Source organism: Camellia sinensis, chromosome 2, assembly GCF_055761805.1.
Source record: "Camellia sinensis isolate YWXY chromosome 2, ASM5576180v1, whole genome shotgun sequence".
NCBI lineage: Eukaryota > Viridiplantae > Streptophyta > Magnoliopsida > Ericales > Theaceae > Camellia > Camellia sinensis.
The window spans coordinates 29,479,471-29,502,999 of record NC_138962.1 but is presented as its reverse complement, the minus strand read 5'-3'; the positions used below and the strand labels follow the sequence as shown (position 1 = coordinate 29,502,999).

Genomic DNA, 23,529 nt, shown 5'->3' with positions numbered 1-23,529 from the left:
AATCGGTTACAGGCATATGGTTAAAAGCTATTTATAATCACATAGTCTGTTGTTGACCGTTCACATTTTTCATAAGTGTTTAAAATTGATTCACGTTCTCAGTTGTTTCGTTCTCGTAGCAACACAATGCAGTCATTCGGTCACAAGTAAGTCACAATTCCCCCACAACATAATCAAATCAGATAACAGTTCAGATCAAATCAAATGAAAGTTCTATCGGGTCACATCAGATGGAAAGTTCTATCTCGTCAAATCAAATAAAGGTTCAGAGCATATGTCATTAAACACAAGTTCTATCAAATCAGATCAGGCAAAAGTTCTATCCTTATCATTTTCGAACAAAGTACATTTAGTTCTATAGTTCATACTCCACTCGCTTAGGCACGTAATCAATAGTTCCACTGTTGTTCTAAATCCATCAGTTCTCAAAATCACACCAGTGTCTTTAAGTTCATATCGAAGTGTTTCAGGTCATATACAATGTGGCATTCTCCCAATAAGTTTATATGTAGGTGCATAGGCATATAGTTGTTCATATCAAGAGGTAAGTATCATGGTCAATATAGCAGTTTCCCAAATAAGTCTTTTATGTAGGCATACGGTACACAATAATGTATCATACAAGGTTCCTTGGTAGCACATAATAGCAAGTTGTTATGCAGAAGTTCCAAATCAGTTACACAGTCACAAAGTCATAGTCCCGATGGTCTAGTTAATAAAACAAATAACATGACAAATCACTCTGAGCAAAGGTGTAGTCATATGTGTACATGTCCAGAGTCTAATAACATTCTCAAGAAAAGGTATGCATATATATATAAGTCCAAACATTTTCCATAGCATAGGTAATACCTCAAATTCATAGTGCTACAAAAATGTTCGATAGTTAGGGTTCTATCCCATCAGTTCTAACAACATTTCATACATTAGTAAAAATTAGGGCATGAAGTATATATCCATGATTCTAATAATTCAGTTGGTTCAGTCAACATATTAACATTTCATCTCACGCCAAAGGTCATACGAGTTCTCAAATCGATTTTCACACATACATTTGTACATAACTAAGGTAATACCTACGTCAGTTGTTTCAGTATTCTGAGCGTTGTCTGGAACTAGGATATAACCCTTCCTTGTCTAAGGTTGCTTCCCTCAGGAATAGAGATTGCTTTTGTTCTTGGTACCAGAGTAGAATTAGTCATACTAACATTCGGTCTATGATTGTTCGGATAGGCTTGTGGGCAATATTTAACCAGGTGTCCTTTCCGTCCACATCTAAAACAGGCTCCAGACAGGCGGCGACAAATGCCCCAATGTTGTTTCCCACACTCTTTACAGATAGGTATATCATTGTTCATATTGTTTCCCTGACTTACATTGTCAAAAGTTCTTGCCTTAGATTTTTCATTCACGGAAGTCATTGAATTACTGGTCAATTCAACTTTTTGTTTCTTTTGTTTCATTCCCACCAATTCAGTTGATGATGTCGATTTTGATATTTTCAATGCTGCTATGTTTGCCTCGGACATTAAGGCCCTATCAAGAACGTCCACATACGTTGGCAATTTTAAAACCCCAACTCGGTCGAACACGTCTAGGTCAAGTCCACTTTCAGATTTTCTAGCCTTTTTGTAATCAGTGTCTATCATGTAGGGTGCATATCGGGCTAGCTCAATAAATTTTGCTTCATATTCAGCCACAGTCATATCGCCTTGTTTTAGTTGTACAAATTTGGATACTTTTCTATCTCGGATGCATTGGGGAAAATATTTTTCAAGAAAATTTCTTTAAATCTATCCCATGTCACACCTTCATTATCATTCCGTACTAAGATCCACAATCTCCTAGATTCTTCTTTGGGTGTGAATGTTGCTAACAAAACTTTATGGGCATCAGTACACGGAAATACTTCAAATATTTTCTCAGTCTCTAAAACCTACGCCTCGGCTTTCAACGGTTCAATACCTCTCACAAATTCCGATGGCTTCATCTTATTATATTTCTGTGTCAGTGTTATCATATCATAATCAGCTGGTTCAGGTACATGCATTTGCCTTTGTTGTTGTTGTCTCAAAGATTCGGTTAAGGCTTCAACCATTCTTTCTAGCCGATTAGTTCTAGCGTCAGAAGATTCAAATCCGTCTACATTTCTCATTTCCTCCATTTGTCTATACATAACCAGGGTGATTATTAACATAGGAAAGTTCTCACTGATTTCATGTTTCTTTTCATAACAAACACGTTCGTCATTTTATCTTAACTCAAATATATTCACATAGGTTATGTAGTCTTTCACGTTCATATGGTCATGTTCACAAGAATTACACATTCAATATTCAAATCAACATTACATGTTATTCCACATAACTTCTTCATTCGTACTCATAGGTTTCATTTCATTTTCTTTACAATTCAGATATGTTCATAATAGTTCGCACACTTATACATGATAATGCAATGTCCTTATTTCTTTTCTAGGACATCATATAGCTCATATGGACTCGTGTGTGCAGTACAACTCGTGCTCTGATACCACTCTGTCACGACCCAAACCCACCCCTATAGGTTTAGCGTCGTAATCAGCTAATAATCCATGATTACTGAAGGCCTGTTTAGCAATAATGACAATATTACACTATAAAGGGGCTGGTGGAAGCCAATCAACAATAACATATATCGTCCAATGAGCTATGAAGACCTGAATGGAAATAACTTTTATGTACATAACCATATTCATAGCCACTTATACCAAAAATACATATATAAGATGGCATACAATTTAGAGACATAATCCCCTCATCAAAACTGTGAAATCCAAAATCTTAGGCATTTATTACACTTAGCAAAAGGGTGGATAGTAACACCCAAAAAGCCTTGACTCGTACAGGTTCGGAACCTCGATATGAGGCACAATGGCTCGCTTGACATGAGTTCAGGTTGGCGCCTCTAGCTTTGGTCCAACGCTTGGCCACCTACGTATATATAATAAACTGTGAGCTATAGCCCAGTGAATAACAAACGTGTAAAGAGTTTAAGAATGATGTCCTTCAATTTTTGAAACAATCGATTAGCATTAGAACATTTTCAATTAATATCATTTGTCGAGCTATCATTCAATTTTATCAATTCAATCAATCGACAATTATATAAGTCATACGTGGTACATCCGATAGCAGCAATACACTTGGTCTTAAAAGACCGAACAATCAATTGATGGCCATCATACAATAACAATAGTTCCCAGATTTGGAACTGACAGAGATCTCTGTAACAATAACAATATCAATAGCAATAACAATCACAATACACTATGGATACCACAAATACAATTCAAAATAGGATCATCATTTAATCGATAAAAAGTATCATTTTAGGAAGCAATATGATTTATCAATCTGAAAATAAATACAATTGAACATATCTTTACAACATTGTTACTCACAGATAACAGGGTTGTACGCAGGCTATTCAGCTTCCTTGAGGTGCGAAACCTACACAGTTACAGAACGAACGCATACTAAATTACACACCCATAATTGATAACTTAGTCATTTCTACTTGTTTTGGTGTGGTTCTATTTCATTATCCTCATTATGATGTCATAATCATGGCCTAGGAATGCCTAAGATGGAAAGAGGATGCAAAAGTGTACTTGAAAATATTTTTCAAAACTTGTTGGAAATAGGGGTCTCGCTCGAGCGGACATACCAAATGTGAGTGGTCGCTCGAGCGCACACTCTTTCGCTCGAGCGGTCTGCAAAATGTGAAAAAGTTCTGGTTGCGTGCAATCTCCTCTCGGTTGTCGCTCGAGCGTGAGACACAAGTCCTCACTTGAGCGCAAGTCTTGTCGCTCGAGCGTGCTTCCAAGCACACAAACTTCTGAGAGCATGCAATTTACACTCGAGCCAACCTTTTGTCGCTCGAGTGGAAGTGCGAAAATAAAGGTGGTCGCTTGAGCGTGGAATCCTTCGCTCGAGTGTGGAAACAAAATTCTGGATTTTCCAAATTTGCTCCCAAAGTTCAAAACATGAATTCAACACTCTAAAACTCATCCTTTTGGGGAAAATTTTTGGAAAACACTTGAAAACTCACAACACATCATGATTTAAAGATCATTACATAAGATCAAAGCCCAAAAGCATGCCAATTGTACACAAATTCAACTTAAACTTTATGAATGTTTCAAGAATGTAACATGCATGAATCCTCTTGAACTCCACTCCTTTAAAACATGATCAAACTTGGCAAATTAATAGAAAACATGATGATCTTCTACAATTAAGCTCAATCTATGACATGCATGAGAGAATTCTTAGCAAACATGCTCCAAATTTAATGAAATGAACATGCATGCATAGATTAATCTTCCTTCCTACTTCTTAAGCGTAATTCTTACATCTTATAGCTCAATTCACTTGAATTCATAGATGAATCAACTTAATTTCAAGACTAGAAACTTGGCTTCTTACCTTGGATGTTCAATTTGGACCTTAGGTGATAAATTCTTGAGCTAGATGATCAAATATCCAAGGTTTCTTCTTCTCTCCTAGCAACTCCTCTTATTTGAACTCAATTCTCAAGTCTAGGGCCCAAATCTCCCTACTCTCTCCCTCTCTCACGTTTGAGCATCAAATTAAGGAGAAAAAAGGTCTAAAGTTGAACTAGTGGGGTCAATAAAGGTAGATAACAAAGTTAATTAAATGGCATTAAATTAATCTAATTTAATCGTTCCGAACCGAATTTTAATTAAACCTACCATAAAATTCTATAAATCCTATTTAACATATAAATCAAGTCAATTTCTGAATCGGTTGCCGATAAGGCTTTCAATTCGCAAATCAAAATCAAAACATGAACAAATCTTTCTACATCGAACAGATAAAAATGCATTTAAAGCAACACACTCATGTAATTAATTTAGGATTTCATCTTAATCATTCACTTAGCATGCTTAATCATGAATTAGCATTAATCATGAGTCGGGGTTGTCATAACTAGGCCGTGGAACAGCTATGGGAACTCTTGCTGCACGAGGGACTCAAACTCCCATACACTGAGCTTAATCCCAAAACAGCGCCAAACTACCTGGCCCATGTAGACCGGTACACCGTGGTCATATCCCCAAAACTGTCGCCCAGTGAGCCGCATAGGTATCTCTAAGTATGTGGTACTATCAGTGTAGTCCACAGCTGGGGTCTGGACAATATGTTGTGGATGAGGTATAGTAGTGCGAATGTAGCTGCTAGGGGTGGCTGCTAGGGTATATATTCCCTCTCCTCTTGGCAAAGCCTGGAGGTAAGGGAGCAACCAAGAAATGCGGATGTACCAATCCGACGACGTACATCGGCCCAATGTATCTCTCTCGAGTGCTAGCCCGGCTAAGTCTTCAAAACAAGTAATCCTCGTCAAGGTCGGCCTGCAAATATACTAGCCTCCCTATGAGTCAGTCAAGGTCGAGGTGGGTCTGTTCGATAGTGCTTTCTGAGTCCCCACATTCCTTCAATAAGTTAGGGGCCAGATGCGCTCCCTGGGCTCGAACAAAAGCAATTCTTGCTGGTGTGCCGTGTCCTACAACACAGGAAAACTTAGCTTACCCAATATTTATTTAAATCATGTTGGACACAATATTTTATTTATTTGTTTTTTATTATGATAATATATATATATAATTAAACAATTATGATGTTTGTAGACACCCTATTTTTGACCGACCTTAAGACTCAGACGTCATCGATTGAGCGCTCGATGATTGTGCATGTTTGTGCTCATTTTGAGTTTTTTCGGAGTTTTTGGCTGAGTGTCTTGCCTTCGGGCCTCTGAACTCTTTGTGTTTTGGCTTGGTTTGTGGACCAAGCCTTGTTGACCTTGCCTGGAGGGAGAGAGAGGTCCGTAGACCATTTTTTGTGGTCGTAGACCACTTTTCCCTCTGGTAGGCCAGTTTCCACTTTCCAGAGCCTTTGGCCGACTGCCTTGTCTTGCTTCCCTTTTGGTTTGGTTTTGAACCGAACCTTGTTTTCCCTTTCCTGGAGGGAGAGAGAGGTCTTGTAGACCACTTTTTGTGGTCGTAGATCACTTTTCCCTCTTGGAGACTAGTTTTCGGTTTCCGGTTTCCGAAACCTTCGGTCGCGCGTTTTGTCTCGGGACCGCTTAACGTTCTCCTTTTAACCTAGTTTTTGAACCATGCCCTGTTGCCTTGGTCAAGAGGGACACTGAGGTCTTGGAGACCACTTTTTGTGGTCGTAGACCACTTTTCCCTCACAAACCACTTTTGGTGCCGGTAGACTAGTTTTCGAGGCTTTCGACTGCGCGCCTTGTCCCCCGGACTTTCGTCTTTCATCCTTTTTTGTTTGTTTTTGGTACAAACTTTGTTTTCCTTGCTTGGAGGGTGGAATAAGGGTTGGAGACTAGTTTCTCTCCCTAAAAACCATTTTTTTTCCCCGCCAGCCAGTTTTTTTGTCGGCCAACTGGTCTTGGTGGTCTTTGAACCACCAAAAGTGGTAGGCCACCATGCCACCACCTTGTTTTCCTTGTGTAGACCACTCCTCCCCCTGGCCAACCACTTTTCTTTCTAGGAGACCACTTTTACTGGTCGGCCGACTAGTGTAAGTAGCTAGCCGACCACTTCAAGTGATCGGCAGAATTCCTGCACCTTTCTGAAAATCTTTTCTTGCCAGCTGTGCCAGCTGGTGAGCACAGAAACCATCCTCCATACACATGGAGGGATGGCTTGGAGCTCTTAGCTTCCTTAACAAGCTTGAGGCTTGTTTTTCTATATAAGGGAGGCCCTCTCTCCCCTCTCCAGGTTCAGAAAAAAGTGGCTGAGAGCTATACATAAATTTTTATCTCTATATTGCTCCTTTGCTTCATATTTGTGCTCAAAAGTGTAGTTTCTTCACATTTTTTCACATAAACACATAGTGAAACACCATACTCTTGGAGTTGAGGCACTTAGAAGCTGGTTTTGGTGTTTTTGATTTGGTTTGAGCTCAGAAAAGCTGCTGGGGTTGCAGCTTTGAAGTTGTTCTTCAAGGGTGAGTCAACTAGCCCTTTAAAGCTTTATTTTGATTAAGCTTTTGGACCTATTTTCATGCTGATTTAGGCCTTACTCTTAACTACAAAAAGTTCTGATTTCAAGTGTTCTAAATGTTTGTTTAAGGCCTTGTTGGTGTTGGGGGTGGTCTACCCCCTCTTGTGCCTTGTTTGGCCTTATTTTTGTGCTATTCTTTTAAGCTATTGGGACCACCTCTTTTTGGCCTTCTCACCACTAAAACTTAGAGGAATTTCAGGGGTGGAAAGTGTGTTTTGAGGTCCCAAATAGGAGGGGGTCATCCCCTCTCCTTGTATCTTGGATGCTTGCCTTATTATCCTCATGTTTGAGCATGGTTTTCTAGCATGTGTTAGCTTGTTCTCAATTTTTTTTTCTTTGGTGTTATTTTGACATGGCATACCTCTTTTTTAACTTGGTTGAGTCACCACTTGCATGCATTCTACACTTGTAGTGAAATCTTGCATGCTAGCCTAACATGCATCATGCTTTGGACCATCATTCTAGTATGATTTTGGCTCAACTCCAGGAAGATTTTACTCATGTTTTACCATGATTAAGCTCTGATTTATGTTTTTTTGGTCATGCATGCCATGCTTTGTATAGCCATAGTGCATTCTAGCTCATTAGCTTTGAGTTTCCAAGCCACTAGCATACATTGCTTGGGCTATTTGCATGATTTGGCATCATTTGTTATGTGATTTCAGAGCATGTTTCATTGCCATGTCCTCACATCTTTCACTCATTCAATGCTTTGGAGGGTTGGTATTTTGTGCCTTAAGTATGAGCCATTGTGCATGCCATCTTGCCTAGCCTTTTGGGCCACCATTTCAGTGTGTTTTTGGTGTTGTCTTGCCATGATACAACTCTTTTTTTGGTTGGTTAGAGCATCCCTCATTTGCTTCTTACACTTGTAGTGTAAGTCCTCTTTACTAGCCTTGCATGCCTAATGAGTGAGCTTGTTATTCTAGCATGTGTTGACTTGATATTAGCCCATTTTTGGTGTTAATTTGACATGCCATAACTCTGATTTTTATTGGTAAAGTCATCTCATGCTTGGTTTTGGTAGGTGTAGTGTAATCCTCCTTGTTGACCTTGCATGCTTGTTGTTTTGGCTCTTCATGCTAGCTTGTTTTAGCTACACTCTGTGCATGTTTTATCCTTGATTTGACATGCTCTAGGATTGTTTTGAGTTGCATTGGTCATATGCTTCATGTATTGCATAGCTATAGTGCAAGTGCCTATGCTAGTTTCAAGTTTTGAGTCTCCTAGCATGCTTCATTTGTAACATGTGCATGATTTGGCATTATTTTACATGTTATTTCAGAGCATATAGCATTGCCATATTCCCATTTCTTTCACCCTTTGAGTGCCTTTAAGGGTCATGCCATTGTTGCCTTATTTGTGGCCTAGCTTGTATGCATGCATGCCTAGACCTTTGAGCACCCCTCTCAGCATGCTTTGGTCTTTGGTTTGACCTACTTGAGCTCTGTTTGTGGCTGGTTCATCCATTTGTTCCATGCATTGCATGCCTCTTGTGTAGTCCCATTCACTAGCTTTCATGTTTAAGGGCTCTTGCATGCCATACTTGTGTTGTTTGAGTGGTTTGGCACCATTTCATACATGATTTCAGTGCATTTAGTGTTGTCACACTTCCATGTTTGCCACTCCTTGATCATGTTTGAGAGTTGTGTTGTTATGCTTAGTTGATGAGCCCTCACATGAACATGTGCTCTTGGCCCTTTTGTGCCTTAGTTTTGATGCATTTTGGCCATTGTTTTGGGCATGATTGAGGTCTGTCCATATTCAGTTTAAGTCCATATACATTGTTATTTGCATGTTGTTGCATGTTCATGATGTTGTTACATTGCATGATATTTACATGCTTGTTGTTTGCATTGTGTTTGCATGCCTTGCATTGTGTTTGGAATCTTGCGCATGCATTGCTTTGTGTTTGGATAGTGTGTTAATCCAAACACGAGAAACGAGGGATCTTTCATACTTGAAGTGATGAAACGTGCCTCATTTCTCAATCGCCGACGCTCTTGATCATGCATGATAGAGTTTAAGGCTCTTATATGTTATTTGTGCATTCATTTACATTGAATTGTGCAATCTTGGCTTCTCGGCCATCGTGCATTGCGATGCTCGATTGGTGGCCTGAGAGTCGAGAACTACACTCCCTTGAGCCTAAGAAATGATAGGGAGGGTGGTTGTGCACACATAGCTTGCAAATACATTGCCATGCCCCTTCTTGTTCTCTGTCGCAACAAACTGGAGAAGTGCAGCATTTTCTGGTCGGCAGACCAGTAAAAGTGGCTGGCCGACCACTTTTTCTGGTCTGTAGCAAAGGCAAGTGGTCGACAAGTGGTTGGCAACACCACTAAGTGGTCGGCCATGCTCCTGGAGGTCTCCATGATGGAGTAGAAGCTTTCTGGAAGCTTGTGCAGTGTTCTGAGAACAAATGAAAACAGAGGCAGGTTGGGGCATCGTGATGGATTTCCGAACGAGGCGACCGAGCATGCATGTGCTTCTCGCCCCTAGGCTCCTTTTTACTGCTTTGCATAGCTAGCTTATACTTTGATTTTATACTTAATTAGTTAACGTGTTTAGCTAATTAATTTATGTTGTAATGTTTAATTAGCTAGTGTAGTTAGCTAGTTAGCTTGTTTTGTAATAATTAGTTTAATTAGCTTAGATTAGCTAGTTAGCTTATTATTCGGACCCTCCATTGAGAGGGCACAACTGTTGTAATAAGTGTGCATGTGTGTGAATGTCTTCTAACCTCACGTCTTTCTCCCTTTTATTTACCAGCTTTCAATGGTTAGTTTTAGGGCACATTTCAATTAGCATCCTTATGCTTCGCATCCGTGCATCCATTCATCTATCTCGCATGCACCGAGCTCGGTGCATCTTACAAACTACATTGTATTTCAATACCAATTTGAATACATGTTATCAAGTTGCATTCATATGCCATTTTAGAATAGCCGAGCCTATCTTAGTTGCATTTTACATGTGTTGCATTAGGCATTCTTGACATAGCTAGGATTATGCATTGAATACTAACTAGCTTCTGTTTTGGCTCGAAGTACTAGGTAAGCTTTTACGCTTTAGCATACTGCATGAGATGTGTATGTTGCCATGTATAGCATGCTTGCCACGAGGCTAATTGCTTAAGTGATTAACTGCATGAATCCTTGTGGATGAAGGCTTCATTGCTTGAATTGGAACAATTCATCGAAATGCAAGTTTTAGACCCACTTGAGAGTAGCAAATCATGTTTTCTAAGCCCACTTGAGGGTGGCAAATCCACGACTTAGCCTACTTGCGAGTAGCAACTTCAAACCATTTTCAAACAAACAAACATGAGATGTTTTGTTCCAACTTGAGTGATTTAGTCTATACTTGTATGCTGTGCGCATCACATAGTAGTTCTAGATTAATAATCAGAATAAGAACATATGTGTTTTCAAAAACAACATATCATGTTAGTAAAGGCCGATCTTTGATTGGGCGAGCGGGGGTGTTCATTGCATGACCTTCCCCTCTCGTACCCAAGTTCCCAAGCCGAGGCAACTTTGGTGATGACAGACACGTGGCCTTAGGCACGAGTCAGGGTTTCCTAAATTTCCCAAAATAAAATATTTAGATAGCGACTCTGAAATCTGGCAAAACAGTCCATGTTTGGCGCTTTTTGATAAAAATCGATTTTCCCAAATGATTTGCCGGATTTGGACTCTTTGGTGATTTATCAGTCTTACATTGCACTTTGTGAGATTAGATTCAGAACCATGACATGAGTCCGAACTGTAGTAGCTAAGAACACCAATTCGCGCCCTCGCACGCGGAGTGGAGTTCCGAGCGGTTTACAATGTTGGACAACATATAGTATTTATTTATTTTTATTTTATGACAATATATATATATATATATATATATATTTTACTAATAGACACTCAGGTTTTTTTTTTTTTTTTTTTTTGTTTTGTAAAAGCTCTGATACCAGTTTTGTCACGACCCAAACCCGGTGCCCAAAGACTTGGCCTCGCAACAAGATGAAAATAAAATAATTCAAATAATTTTGTAGTCGTAGCGTAAGCAGATAAATTAAATAAATTAAAATAAAATAATTAGGTACCGAATGTTTGTTAAAAGCAAACAAACATAGTCATTTGGGCTTTTATTTTATTTCAGGTGTCCAATTAGAAATGTAGATAGTACAAAAAAAAAAAAAAAAAAGAAAAAGAAAACACTGTGGTTTATCTTCCATCTTGATCCTGCTAAGTCTCGTCACCTGAAAAGGGTAACAGCTATAAGCACATGGCATAGTGAGAAATATTATATTGTGAGTATAAGGGCACAAAATAGCCATGAATAGTTATTTAAGCTAAAACATTAACGTAATTTAAGTTGCATAACTAAATTATTTAAATGGCAGAAACTGAAATACAGGAATTACGTAAATAATTATAACCACGGTACAGGACAGAACGGAACAGGGGTCACTGGAGTGATAATCAGAACATGGGTCAATAGATTCATAACAAACAGAAGACCACAAGGTGGCCAAATAGGGGCCAATGGTATATTTAAGTCCCTCAAGGCGTGGGACTCCCGTGGTGGTACTTACAAAACATAATTATTTATAAAATCTCTGTCAAATAATTTCTAAAATTTAAATACATATATCCATGGTTTCAATTTAAGCAAATAAAGTTCAAAAAATTATTTTACGTAATTGAAACATTAACATAACCTTAAAACATAAATTATATAAAATAATTTGTGGTAACTCAAAACATTCGTAAAATATATTATGGTAACTCAAGACATATAGAAAACATATTATGGTAACTCAAAGTATAATATAATTGATCTTAAGATTGACCCTTAAGTTTGAGTTTTCTATTACAATTCCCAGCTATACTCCCTCACTTGTCAAAGCTCACCTTACTACGAATGGATTCCAATTTCTTGTCCTTACTTCTGAAGCTCACTGCACAAGTATTTCACTATCTATAGTCCCCATTCTCTTGCTTGCTACGCAAGTCCTAAGCTCCATGGCTGCCACGTCGCTCCCTTTCTTGAACACGTTTCTACTCAGTGATGCCACATGTATTTTTACCTCACGAATTTGTCCAAGGGCCACTAACTCCTTGACTTTTTTTACCATTCTAAGTGTTATTACCTTCTTTGGTAATCCACAATGATCCCTAAAATTACCTATAATTAAAAGTTAGGTTCTCGTCTAAAATCTCACCACCACACTATAAAACTTCACTTACCGCTTACTAAAATATTTAATATTAAACATGCAGTGTCCTATAATCTATCCCTTTAGCAAAGATTTCAAATATTATACTAAAGAATTGTATTTATTTATTTATGTTTTTTTTTAATTTTTTTTATTTAGTATTATTATTATTATTATTATTATTAATATTAATATAATCATGGTAAAAATTCGGGTGCCACAATTCTCCTGTCCTCAAAGGAAGTTCGTCCCCAAACATGACGTACCTTGGTTTTTGAAGAGGTGTGGGTATTTAACTTGCATTTGACTTTCAGTTTCTCACATTGCTTCTTCGACACGATGGTTTCTCCATAAGACTTTTACAAGAGGTATAGTCTTATTTCGAAGGACCTGATCACGGCGATCAAGAATTTATACGGGTTATTTTTCATAAGAGAGGTTTTCTTGAACTTCCAGAGCCGTCACGAGTCACCCGAATTTGTACCCTTCTGTTATAGGGCTTTATACATTGGCAAGGAGATGAGCCTCTCTTCTAATTTAGGGTTGGTTTGGTACGTGGGTTGACTTTTTGATTTTTTAACTTTTTAGTTATTTTAGGTTTCGTTTGTTAATTATATATTTTAGTCAAAAGTCATTATAAATTATCACATCACTTTCTCTACATTTTTACATATTTTTTTTGTAAAAAGTTAAAAAGTTACTAAAATAATCTGTTCCCAAACGAAGCCTAACCTGGGGCTAAAAAGTCTCGTTTGGAATAGACTTTTTAACTTTTTTGACTTTTGTGAGAGAAAAAATAAAATGATTATGGTTTGGATGTGACATTTTGTCTTATTAATTTTTTAACTTATTTTGTGCTTGTTTGAAAAGAACTAAAAAGGTGCATTTTTTTTTACATACATACACTTATTTAGATCACATCTATCAACATCTCCTCTCTACTTTTCAAACCACTTTCTCTACTTTTCTAAAAAAAAATTTTTTTTTTATATAAAAAGTCAAAAGTACACTTATTTAGAATATCCCAAATCATCATTTGTTTTTTTTTTTTGTGACTATTTTAGTCTCATAACCTCTTCCCAAACTAGTGCTTAGGTTGGAGGATGTTACTTAGACCCATAAAGCCGATCACGAGTCACATTAATTTTTAAATTATTTGTTTTATAAGATTCTTTATGTATATTATTTATAAATAAAAAAAGATCAATCCAATATTGAAATCATTTCATTTTATCACCTTTGTCACAAAAAAAAAAAAAAAAAAAAAATTGGAAACATAAATTAAAGAGATTAAGATTAAGATTACAAAACATAAATGAAAGAGATTAAGATTACAAAGTCAATTTTTCTTAAATAATATAAATAGTAAATTTACAAAATGAATAACTTTAAATCATTAAAATAGGTGGCATGTTGAATCCCGCAACTTGGCTTAGAGTAATAACAATTAATCTAGACTACCATTTAAACTAGAATACTGACAATAATTTCTTGCATGCATCAATCTCACAAAATAGCTGAGTACCAAATATACAAAGAATTTGTAGAATCTGATTCTATTCTTAATCACACCAATAAAAAAGTAGAAAAAAAAAAAAGAAGCAAAAACCACATTAAAAAAAAAAATCATATAGAATAATGTTTTAATGACATTTGATAATCAAGCCTTGCTTGTTAGCAAGGGGCTGGGCGATGATAGTGTTGCCTTCTATGAAGCACGGGCAGCTCTCCGAGGGCTCCATACCAGTGTCGGATACAGACACGCATCGAACACGCGGTGGACACGTGACCGACACGCAGTACAAAGTGTCCAATTTTTTTAATTTTTTTTTTTACTTCCTGACACGTTCTGGACACGTTATAGACACTTTCGGGACACGTTCGGAGATAATTTCACAATTTACCCAACTTTTTTGGGGTTGATTTGTAAATAAGTAAAAATAGAGCAATATCTGCCCTAATCGATTACAACAGAATAGAAAGGGAGAAAAAAGAGGACCTGATCAATTTGTCATTCGTCGTTCGTCTTCGCTCCTCGTCCGTCGTCACTCGTTAAGGCACACGTTGCTCTTCTTCTTCTTCGATCTTCATTCTTCTTCTTCTTTTTCTCAGTCGCTATCTCTCTCTTTCTCTATCTTTCTCTCAGCCTCTGTCTGATCTTCTTTCCCTCAGTCGATCTCTCTCTCTCTCTCTCTCTCTCAGCCTCTGTTTGATTTTATTTTTTCTTTTCTTTTCTTTTTTTCTTTTATGTTTTGATTTTATTTTTTTTCTTTTCTTTTATATTCTGATTTTATTTTATTTTATTTTTATATTTTTATTTGATTTGATTTTTTCTTTTCTTTTATGTTATTTGTGAATGATATATATGATGTTAAATCAATTAAATGTTTATTTTTTATAATTTTAATAGTGTTATTTTGTATATTTTATTACCTTTTAATGATTTTTTTTAATAATTTTATGACATATAATAAATAAAATTAATTATATTTATTGAACGTGTCCCCAGCGTGTCGTGTCTCCTATTTTTTGAAAATTTGCGTGTCCTTGTGTCCATGTCGTGTCGCGTGTCCGTGTCCACGCTTCATTGGTTGCCTTGCATGTAGCAATGGTGGAACAAGGGATTGGTTGTTGGGAAATACTTTGACTTTTTAACTTTTTAGTTATTTTTTCTTAACTTTTTTAGCCTTATTCGATTTTTGTTTTTGACTTTTTTGACTTTTGTAAAAGAAAAAATTTAATGATTATGATTTATATGTGATTTTTTATTTTATTAACTTATATAATCAATTTTATCTTTTGTATTTTTTTAACAAAAAAATCAAAAATTAAAAGTGTCCATAGCATTGTGACTAAGCAGAAAGAGAGTTGTGCATAGTGAGTGATTGCTACTGGTTTAGTGTTTATATTTTCTTGTCCTTACAAATATTTGAAAAAAATATAATATTGTGTGAATTTTTTATAATTAAAATTGTGTGATAAGATATTTATAAATATTGAGTTGTGCTTTTTATGTAAAAATATAAATATTAATATACTAATATGTAGATTTTTATTTTATTTTTTTAGTAAAGATTAAGAGAGGGAATGATTGATAAAATTGTCTCTGGTATCTTAATTTATTTTTTTGTCAAATTTAAAATTTTAATTTTTTTTTTATCTCAAGTTATAATTATATATATATATATATATATAATTTTTCTAAAAATATTTAAAACTTTCTACCCTAAAACGTTGGGTTGTCAGTCAAAAGAATCGCTGAATGGTAAAACAAAAAGCCGGACGTTAAAACATTTGATTAATCATCATTGCAAAACAAAGATTTTAGAAATTTAAAAGCTAAACAAAAAGATTTTTAGAAAATTAAAAAGCACAATAAAAGTCAAGACCTCATCATTATAATTACCATTTTATTACAGTTTCTGATGAATGAGTTCACGTTGAAAGTAGCTTTATTGCTTTTTATGTTGGACTTTATAAAGGTCCAAAACCAAATTCAGAAATTGGGCACGTTATCGAAATAAAATAAAAATTTTAAATTAAATTTTTTTTAACTAATCAAAGTGACGTTGCTGCCAAAACGACGCAGTTTTAAGGCTTCCATCATCGTCTTCAACTTTCCTCATTCGCATTTGGATCACAACAGAGAGAGAGAGAGTGGGGGAAAAGAGAAGAGAAGAGAAGAGAAGAGAGAGAGAGAGAGAGAGAGAGAGAGAGGGAGGTGTAAATCTGAAGAAACCAAACAGCGTGCAACGGGCTGAAGCATCCCATCATCATCACCATCATCATACTCTCTCTCTCTCTCTCTCTTCTCTTGTTTATAGACACACATGTATATCAGAGAGGAGTTGATGAATAAAGCTAGAAAGGAGAGGAGTTGGGCTACACTCTGCTTTTTTTAGTTTTTCTTTCTTTCTCTTCCTTTTCTGAAGGGGTAAAAATGGCTGACGATTTCTGTTTATGCATCAGGGTATGCTGGGTTTTAACTTCCTTCTCTTCTTCTTTTTGATCTTTATGAATATGCAATGCATGTGTAGTGTTCGATAAAATGTTTTTTTCTTTTTATTTCTTGGTTATGTGTTTGTCGTCTGATTTTGGTTTAGAATAGTCTAGCAATGTTTGCCTAAATTTAGTCAATATATTGAAATATAAGCAAAACCCATATTGTTTTTATTTTATATTTTATTGATATTATTTCTATTTTATGTTTTATTGATATTATTTCTATTTTTCAGCTTTATTACAGTTTTTTGGTAGTTCAATCACGTAGGATTATCAATTCCAGGCTCTTCAGTTGACAATTTCATGAATATCTAGGGCCAGTTCTTTTTGTGTTAAGTTGAATTGAACATGTGGGGAACCTTTAGAGCTTAATCAGACTGGGTTTATGGGTTAGGCTTTGTTAAATTGTTTACAACCATTTCATCTTCTTAAAGCTTGTAGAGAGAGAGAGGTGTAACTTAATTATTTATATCTTGACATTGCCTCTTTGGAGATTAATAAGATTGAGTTCATGTGTTAGGGTTTGTTAATTTGTTGGCAATCATCTCGTCTGCTTACCCTTATACAGAGAGAAAGGTTTAATCTGATTATTTATGTCCTAACACATGGAAGTATTAATGGGTAGGCAATAAGATTAAAACACATGAATGCGCCTCCTCTGATACTATGTTAAATTGTTTGCAATCATCTCATTTAAAGATTAAGCTTGTAGAGAGTGGTGTAAATAATTATATCTTTTTAACCATGTTGATATGATTTCACAAATACCTGCAAATTTTTTTTGTTTTTTCTTTTTTTACTTGGGATATTTTTGTTTAATTATTTGAATTTCAGGATACTATAATTACGAAGGCTCCAAAGAAACCCTCGTTGGTGTTGAGAATGATTGTCTTGACATTTGCAATGCTATGTGGTCTTTATATCTGCTCAATCTGTCTAAAGCAAATCAGTACCCGCACAAATTTTGGGTTGCTAAATGTTCAAGTGATCCAAAGACCGTGTGAGCCACCTATTATAGAAACATGGGAAAAACTTTATGTGCATTACCCGCAACCCAAAACTTTTAGCAGGTAAGGCATTAATTATTGTCATTCTGAGTCTATATTTCATATCAATGTACTGATAGATGGTGATGTGAATAATTAGGGATGAGTGTAAATGCAACCCGGTGAGATATTTTGCCATTCTCTCTACTCAGAGATCCGGGAGTGGATGGTTTGAGACGTTATTAAATAGTCATATAAACGTAAGCTCCAATGGAGAGATTTTCTCTGTAAAAGTCCGGAGGAGTAATATCTCAACAATAGTCGAAACTTTGGATAAAATCTACAATCTTGACTGGTTGACCAGTGCTTCCAAGAATGAGTGCACCGCTGCAGTTGGCTTGAAATGGATGCTTAATCAGGTGAGTGATGCCTTGGTGGAATTATTCAACTTTTTCCTGTCTTACAAATTAGTTTATCAATTTTTCCATATGAGATAACTTGCCATCAATTTGGTAGTTATTATAGGTATGTCTACCATAGCTGAAGTGTGTAAGTCTCAATAATCAGATCTCTCCTCATTCTTGGGTTGCTTAAGAGTCGATACAAACTCTGAACATGATGATTGTTTGATTTTATAGTTTTGTCAACTGTTCCATGCTACACTGACAAAAGCACCCTAGATTAATTATCATATAAATATTTTTATATATGTCAAACTAGGCTTAGATTGGAAGATTGAATTATCTTGACAAGCAATTAAGCTTTTCAGGTGTGAGTTTGTTAGGCAACCAGCTGTAATCTTCTAATTATTGCATAGAACAATTACATAATGTTGAGTATAATCACATATTTTCTGGGCAATTGATACATTCTTGGCAAACTCTTCTGGTACAACTGTGCATTGTGTCAGATTCCTGTGGATTCTTGGGTTGTATCTTGGAGTCGTTTGTGATCGTTAGAACCTGCACGGAGGGAGCACATAACGACTTTAGGACAGCGTCTTTGACGTGCCTCTCACAACCACACAGGCTACTTTCTGAATATTCCACACACTATTGGTAAATAGGGTATTTCTTTATGAGAACAAACAAATATAATCCTCATGCACTCTTATACATGAATAGAGGGTTGTGACAATAATGGAGGTTAATGTTTCCTCCAAGATGAATGACTAGGACAAATAGGAGAAAGACAGGAGTTGCACCACTCTAAACGTAATGACCGAAGAGATTGAGGTGGTGTTATAGATCCATCGAATAAAATCCTAATTAATTCAATGTGCATCTATTGACAAGGGAGGTTTCAAATTATTAATATTACTCATTTCTTTGTTTTAAATAAAAGAGCTACAGAGTGTAGGAGGAAGAAAAGTAATGGGGAAAAGGACTTCCTCTGGATGAACAAACAGAGGCACTTCTCAAATGTTCTAATTACAAAGTAAATTTTACCTGATGTACTAAAATAAAGTAATCGCATGTGTCTTGACCGAGAATTAGCCCCCAAATTTTCCAATCCTGGTTCCAAGAAACATACAATCTAATTTTTCTGGCAAAGTCAAAATTTCTGTAATTCTGCTCGATGACGTATGTTCTAAATCATTCTGTGGACTTATTCCTCTAAAAATGTATTTTCTAAACTTATTAAAACATCGCTGTCAACAATCTCTCCCCAGAATTGTTTGTGCAACTTATAGCGACAGTTAGTTCAATGCCTTGACTTTAGGATTGGTTGACGGAGTCTATACATTGCATCCAAATTGAAAAAGTTAAGCTCAATTTAGCTAAAACATTTCAGATGTGTTGATTTTATGCTGCAATCAGACTTGGAGTTGATATACCTTCTTGTGGATCAAGTTATTACTACTCAATTGTGAGGTCCATGGCCTTCTTTTAAATGTGCTGAATATAGTATGAGTTTCAAACTTTCATAATTTCTTTTTGGCAAATGATGAAACTGTTATTTTGCAACAGATTAAACAGAAGATTGATAACATTGTAATTTTCATTTTGCAGAATTTTACCTGTTAAAAAAGCATGTTTTCCGCTAAATTTTCCATCTTTCTGACACGGACAACCTTGAAATTATGCAATTTGACCACACTCATTACTTACTGATGTTATTAATAATGTGTATGAACTTATAATTCAGTTTTGTAATGTTAATTTCCTCTGTTGCATGCATGTTGAATTGATGTAACCACAGTACGGTTTCCTTATTTTTTTATTTTAAATGCAGGGTTTAATGCAGCATCATGAAGAAATTGTAGAATATTTCAATACCAAGGGCGTTTCATTGATTTTTCTCTTCAGAAGAAATCTTCTGCGCAGGATGATTTCAATTCTTGCAAACTCTTACGATCAAAATGCTAAGCCACTGAATGGAACACATAAATCTCATGTGCATTCATCCCATGAGGTCTCTCTCTCTCACAAGTCATTCTCTCTCCCCCTCTCTCTCCCTCTCCTTCTCTCTGTGTCATGAATAAGCGATACTGTTTCAGGCAGAAATACTTGCAAGTTATAAACCTACAATCGATACAACACTGCTGATCCCCAATCTGAGGCAAGTAGAGGAAATGACTGCCAAAGCTTTAGAATACTTCAAGAGCACCCAACACATTATCCTATACTACGAGGACATAATAAAAAATTCCACCGTAAGACATTTCATCGTCTTATAAAACAGTTGATCCTAAAAAGATGCCAATTTTTATTTTTATTTTTCTTTCTGTTTCCATACAAAAGTACTGTTTTCCATGTATTTTGCAGAAATTGAAGGATGTCCAAGATTTTCTGAGGGTTCCACAGAGGGATCTGAAGAGTCAGCAAGTGAAGATACACAAAGGTTCATTGTCCCAACACGTTGAGAACTGGGATGATATCCAGAGGGCACTCAACGGAACGCCATATGAAAGCTTCCTCCATTCAGATTATAACATGTAAAACTTGCGTGCGCCCCACTGTATATAGCACATTTAACCTAATTCTTTATTTTTTTTAGGGGTAGGAACCGATAGTACACCCACCAACCTTGCTGAAATTTTAGCCACAGCACTTGCCTGTTGCTTCCATGTTGTGATTGCTTTCTCTGAATTTGATTCACCTTTTTTTTTTTTTTTTTTTTTTTCTTTGTGAGGGATAAACATTGTAGTTGAGCTGATCTAAAAATAGGAAGAGATTTCACCTGGCAATCCTTTTTTTTTTTGTGTGGTTAGTTTGTTTGTTCATCCTGAATTTTTAGTTCATTTAAAAGAAACATAGAAAGCACAAATTGAGATTTTTTTTCTCTACATGTTGTAAAATTGTGATATGTAAACCATGGTTGGTTATTGCAAAATATTTCATCATGAGAGAGAGAGAGAGAGAGCACCATGCCATTACTATTTAATTTGTTCATCTTCCTCCTTCTCTCTCTTCCATCATCTTCCTTATGAGGTAAGAAGTTATATTTTTATGAACGGAAATTTGTGGATAAAATAAATTATTTCTGATAAAACCAAACATAGTAAAATTTACTCCATAGCATATATATATGTATGATGCATCTTATATTTTAAATATATTATATTATATTTTATATCCTCAGTGCTTTATCTCTAATCTAGATAATCAAACAGGGCTTATATGGTTCACACTTTGTGATTAAAGTAGAAGTTGACTGGTTGGATTGGGTTGGGTTGGGTTGGTTGAATCCTTGGTTGGGTTGGTAGAGGGAGGTGTTTTGGAGCTTGTTGACCACTTGCTAACCTTAAAACGCATAGAGGGGAAGTAATATGTGGTAAATTAAAAATAAAAAACATCCACTCTCTAGTTTCTCAAAAAATATTTTTTTCACTTTGTTAATTTCTGCCCCATTTTATTTTAAAGCTCGTCAATTCTGATTGTACAAATTAACGTATATTACAAAATCATCTTATTTATTAGTGTGACATTTATCATGGTATTAAAGTGTATCATTTCAAATTTTATTTATTTATTTTTTTTGTCTAGACCTTCTCATATCTCAATTAGATATTAGGTATGATGTGATATGCAATTATAAAACTTTAGAATGCAAAATGAATCCAATTTATTAACATAATAAATAACAAATCAACTTAAGAAAAAAAAATGCTTCAATTACACTGTCTCTTTTAAGTTTTGTGGGTTTTTTTTTTTTATTATTATTATACTTTTGATTCTTAAAAGTAATTATTTTTAATTTTTTTTTTTTTTATCATTTTGACCTTTAATATAGGTAATTTTTTTAATTTGCTCCTAAAGTAAACTTTCATCCAAATTTTGAGGAATTTTTCATTTAAAATTGCACTGAAGTTGATTTTGGAAATAAATTGAAATAAATTATAAACTTTAAGATCAAATTAAAATATTATAAAACGTAAGTGGAGCAAAATGTAATTTAAATAAATTTTTATTTATTTATATCACACTACTACTAATTATTCTGACACAAACTTTTAAAATAAAAATATATAAATATTCACAGGAAATTTTTTTTTCTTTTTTGTTATATCCAAGAGGCAAGTATTGTTTATTTACAAGGAAGACTTGGCTACACAATGTGAGATAGCCATCCCACCCTGGTCAAAAAGTAACAAAGAAAGCACAAAACATGGAGGAGCGGGAAATATTACAAGCAAGTTAGGGGATAAAGGAAACAATGTCAGTGATTGAGTTTGCCACTCGGTATTCATGTTTTAGATGGATAGTCCAGTTACGTCCTGGGAGAGACTTACAATCATCAACCAAAGGTTGTAGCTAGGGTGATATGACATGTAATAAATATGTAAATTTATATATTTTATGTGTATCCCTCACGTGACGTGTACGTGTCATATCCGTGCTATGTTGCGTGCTCGTGATCATGCTTCCAATTGAATCCTCCAACAAAAAAGGTAGAAAAAATTTTAAATTTAAAAAGTAAAACAAACGGTTGAAATTTATTGACTATTTCTCATTTGCCCCGGATTTGCCTGTGTCAAGCAGGGTTGATTGCTACTTCACATCTGTCTTTGTGCTTCTCTCTACACATATATGGTATATATATGCACACACGTATATACATATACACCAGTGAGGGGAGAGAGAGAGAGAGAGAGACACCCTTGTGAGGAGTTGGAGAGATAAAGATGCCAATGAGGAGATAGAGAAATAGAGAAAGAGATGCCAGTAATGAGATAGAAAGGTAAAGACGCCAGTGAGGAAATAGAGAGATAGAGATGCCAGTGAGGATTTATATATAGAGAGAGTGTGTGTGTGTGTGTGAGTGAGTGAGTGAGTGAGTCCTAAGATGGAACTCGAACAATAACAGAAGGAGGAGGAGGATAGGATACCCAAGTTTTAGAAGTTGAAGAATAAGAAAACTTAGAAGAGTTCATGGCTCTTTCTATACCAAACCCGATTAAGCATAGGTCACCATTGAAGAAGATCAAGAAAAAGTTGGTCTTAAAAAAGCCTTGGAGTCTTAAATCTAAGGCCAAGCAAGTGAGAACTTGTTCTCATTTTACTGAATATTACAATTTTAATCATTAATCTGAGATTTATTTTACTGGAAACCCACATCTCAATCAATATTTTTGACATCTATTCTAATAAATTCGTCGTTTATAAGTAGATTGAAATGTTGTTTGTTAATTTTCCTTGATTTTCTCAGTTTCAGTGTTGTCGTCTGGGATTTCTTGCTTTGTGTTTCTATGGTAGTTGCTATATATTCACATATATGTGATGTGAAATTTGATAGGAAACCCAAAATTGGAAACCCTAATTCCCCAAAAAAAATCCTTTTGGGTCACAAATCTAAGACCAAACTAGTGAGAACTTGTTCTCCTTTTACTAAAAATTACGATTTCAATCATTAATATGAGATTTATTTAAATTAAAACCCTCATCTCAATTAATATCTTTGACGTCTGTTCTAATAGATTTGTCCTCTATAAATAGAGTGAAATGTTGTTTGTTATTTTTTTTCCTTAATTTTCTCGATTTTGATGTCGTCGTCTAGGATTTCTTGCTTTGTACTTCTATGGTTGTTATATGTGCACGTATATGTAATGTAAACTCAAACATGGAAATCCTAATTTCAAAAAAAAGCCTTTTGAGTCTTAAATCTAAGTCCAAGTATGGGGAAATTTTATTTTCATACGCCTACTTACCTTAGTACACACACTTAATAAAAATTTATTTTAACGATAATTATACCCTAAAATAAAATGACCCTAATGGACATCAAAACCCTAGCCA

At 35.4% G+C, this 23,529-nt stretch overlaps 1 protein-coding gene across 1 annotated transcript; it reads left to right on the top strand.

The window, feature by feature from the left end:
* Positions 1-15,926: 15,926 nt before the first annotated feature.
* Positions 15,927-20,480, top strand: LOC114287955 (uncharacterized). The gene is made up of 6 exons (XM_028231421.2): positions 15,927-16,272; positions 17,139-17,374; positions 17,451-17,709; positions 19,526-19,705; positions 19,791-19,946; positions 20,059-20,480. Exons 1-6 carry the CDS (start codon positions 16,243-16,245, stop codon positions 20,230-20,232), a joined length of 1,035 nt encoding a protein of 344 aa, XP_028087222.2. The 5' UTR covers positions 15,927-16,242; the 3' UTR covers positions 20,233-20,480.
* Positions 20,481-23,529: the final 3,049 nt, after the last annotated feature.

What these genes read in the sequence shown, in the direction of transcription:
- LOC114287955 (XM_028231421.2), top strand. Translation starts at nt 16,243, where the DNA reads ATGGCTGACGATTTCTGTTTATGCATCAGG. An exon ending in ATGTGCATTCATCCCATGAG is followed by an intron (nt 19,706 to 19,790) that starts GTCTCTCTCTCT and finishes ATACTGTTTCAG; the next exon opens with GCAGAAATACTTGCAAGTTA. An exon ending in ACATAATAAAAAATTCCACC is followed by an intron (nt 19,947 to 20,058) that starts GTAAGACATTTC and finishes TGTATTTTGCAG; the next exon opens with AAATTGAAGGATGTCCAAGA.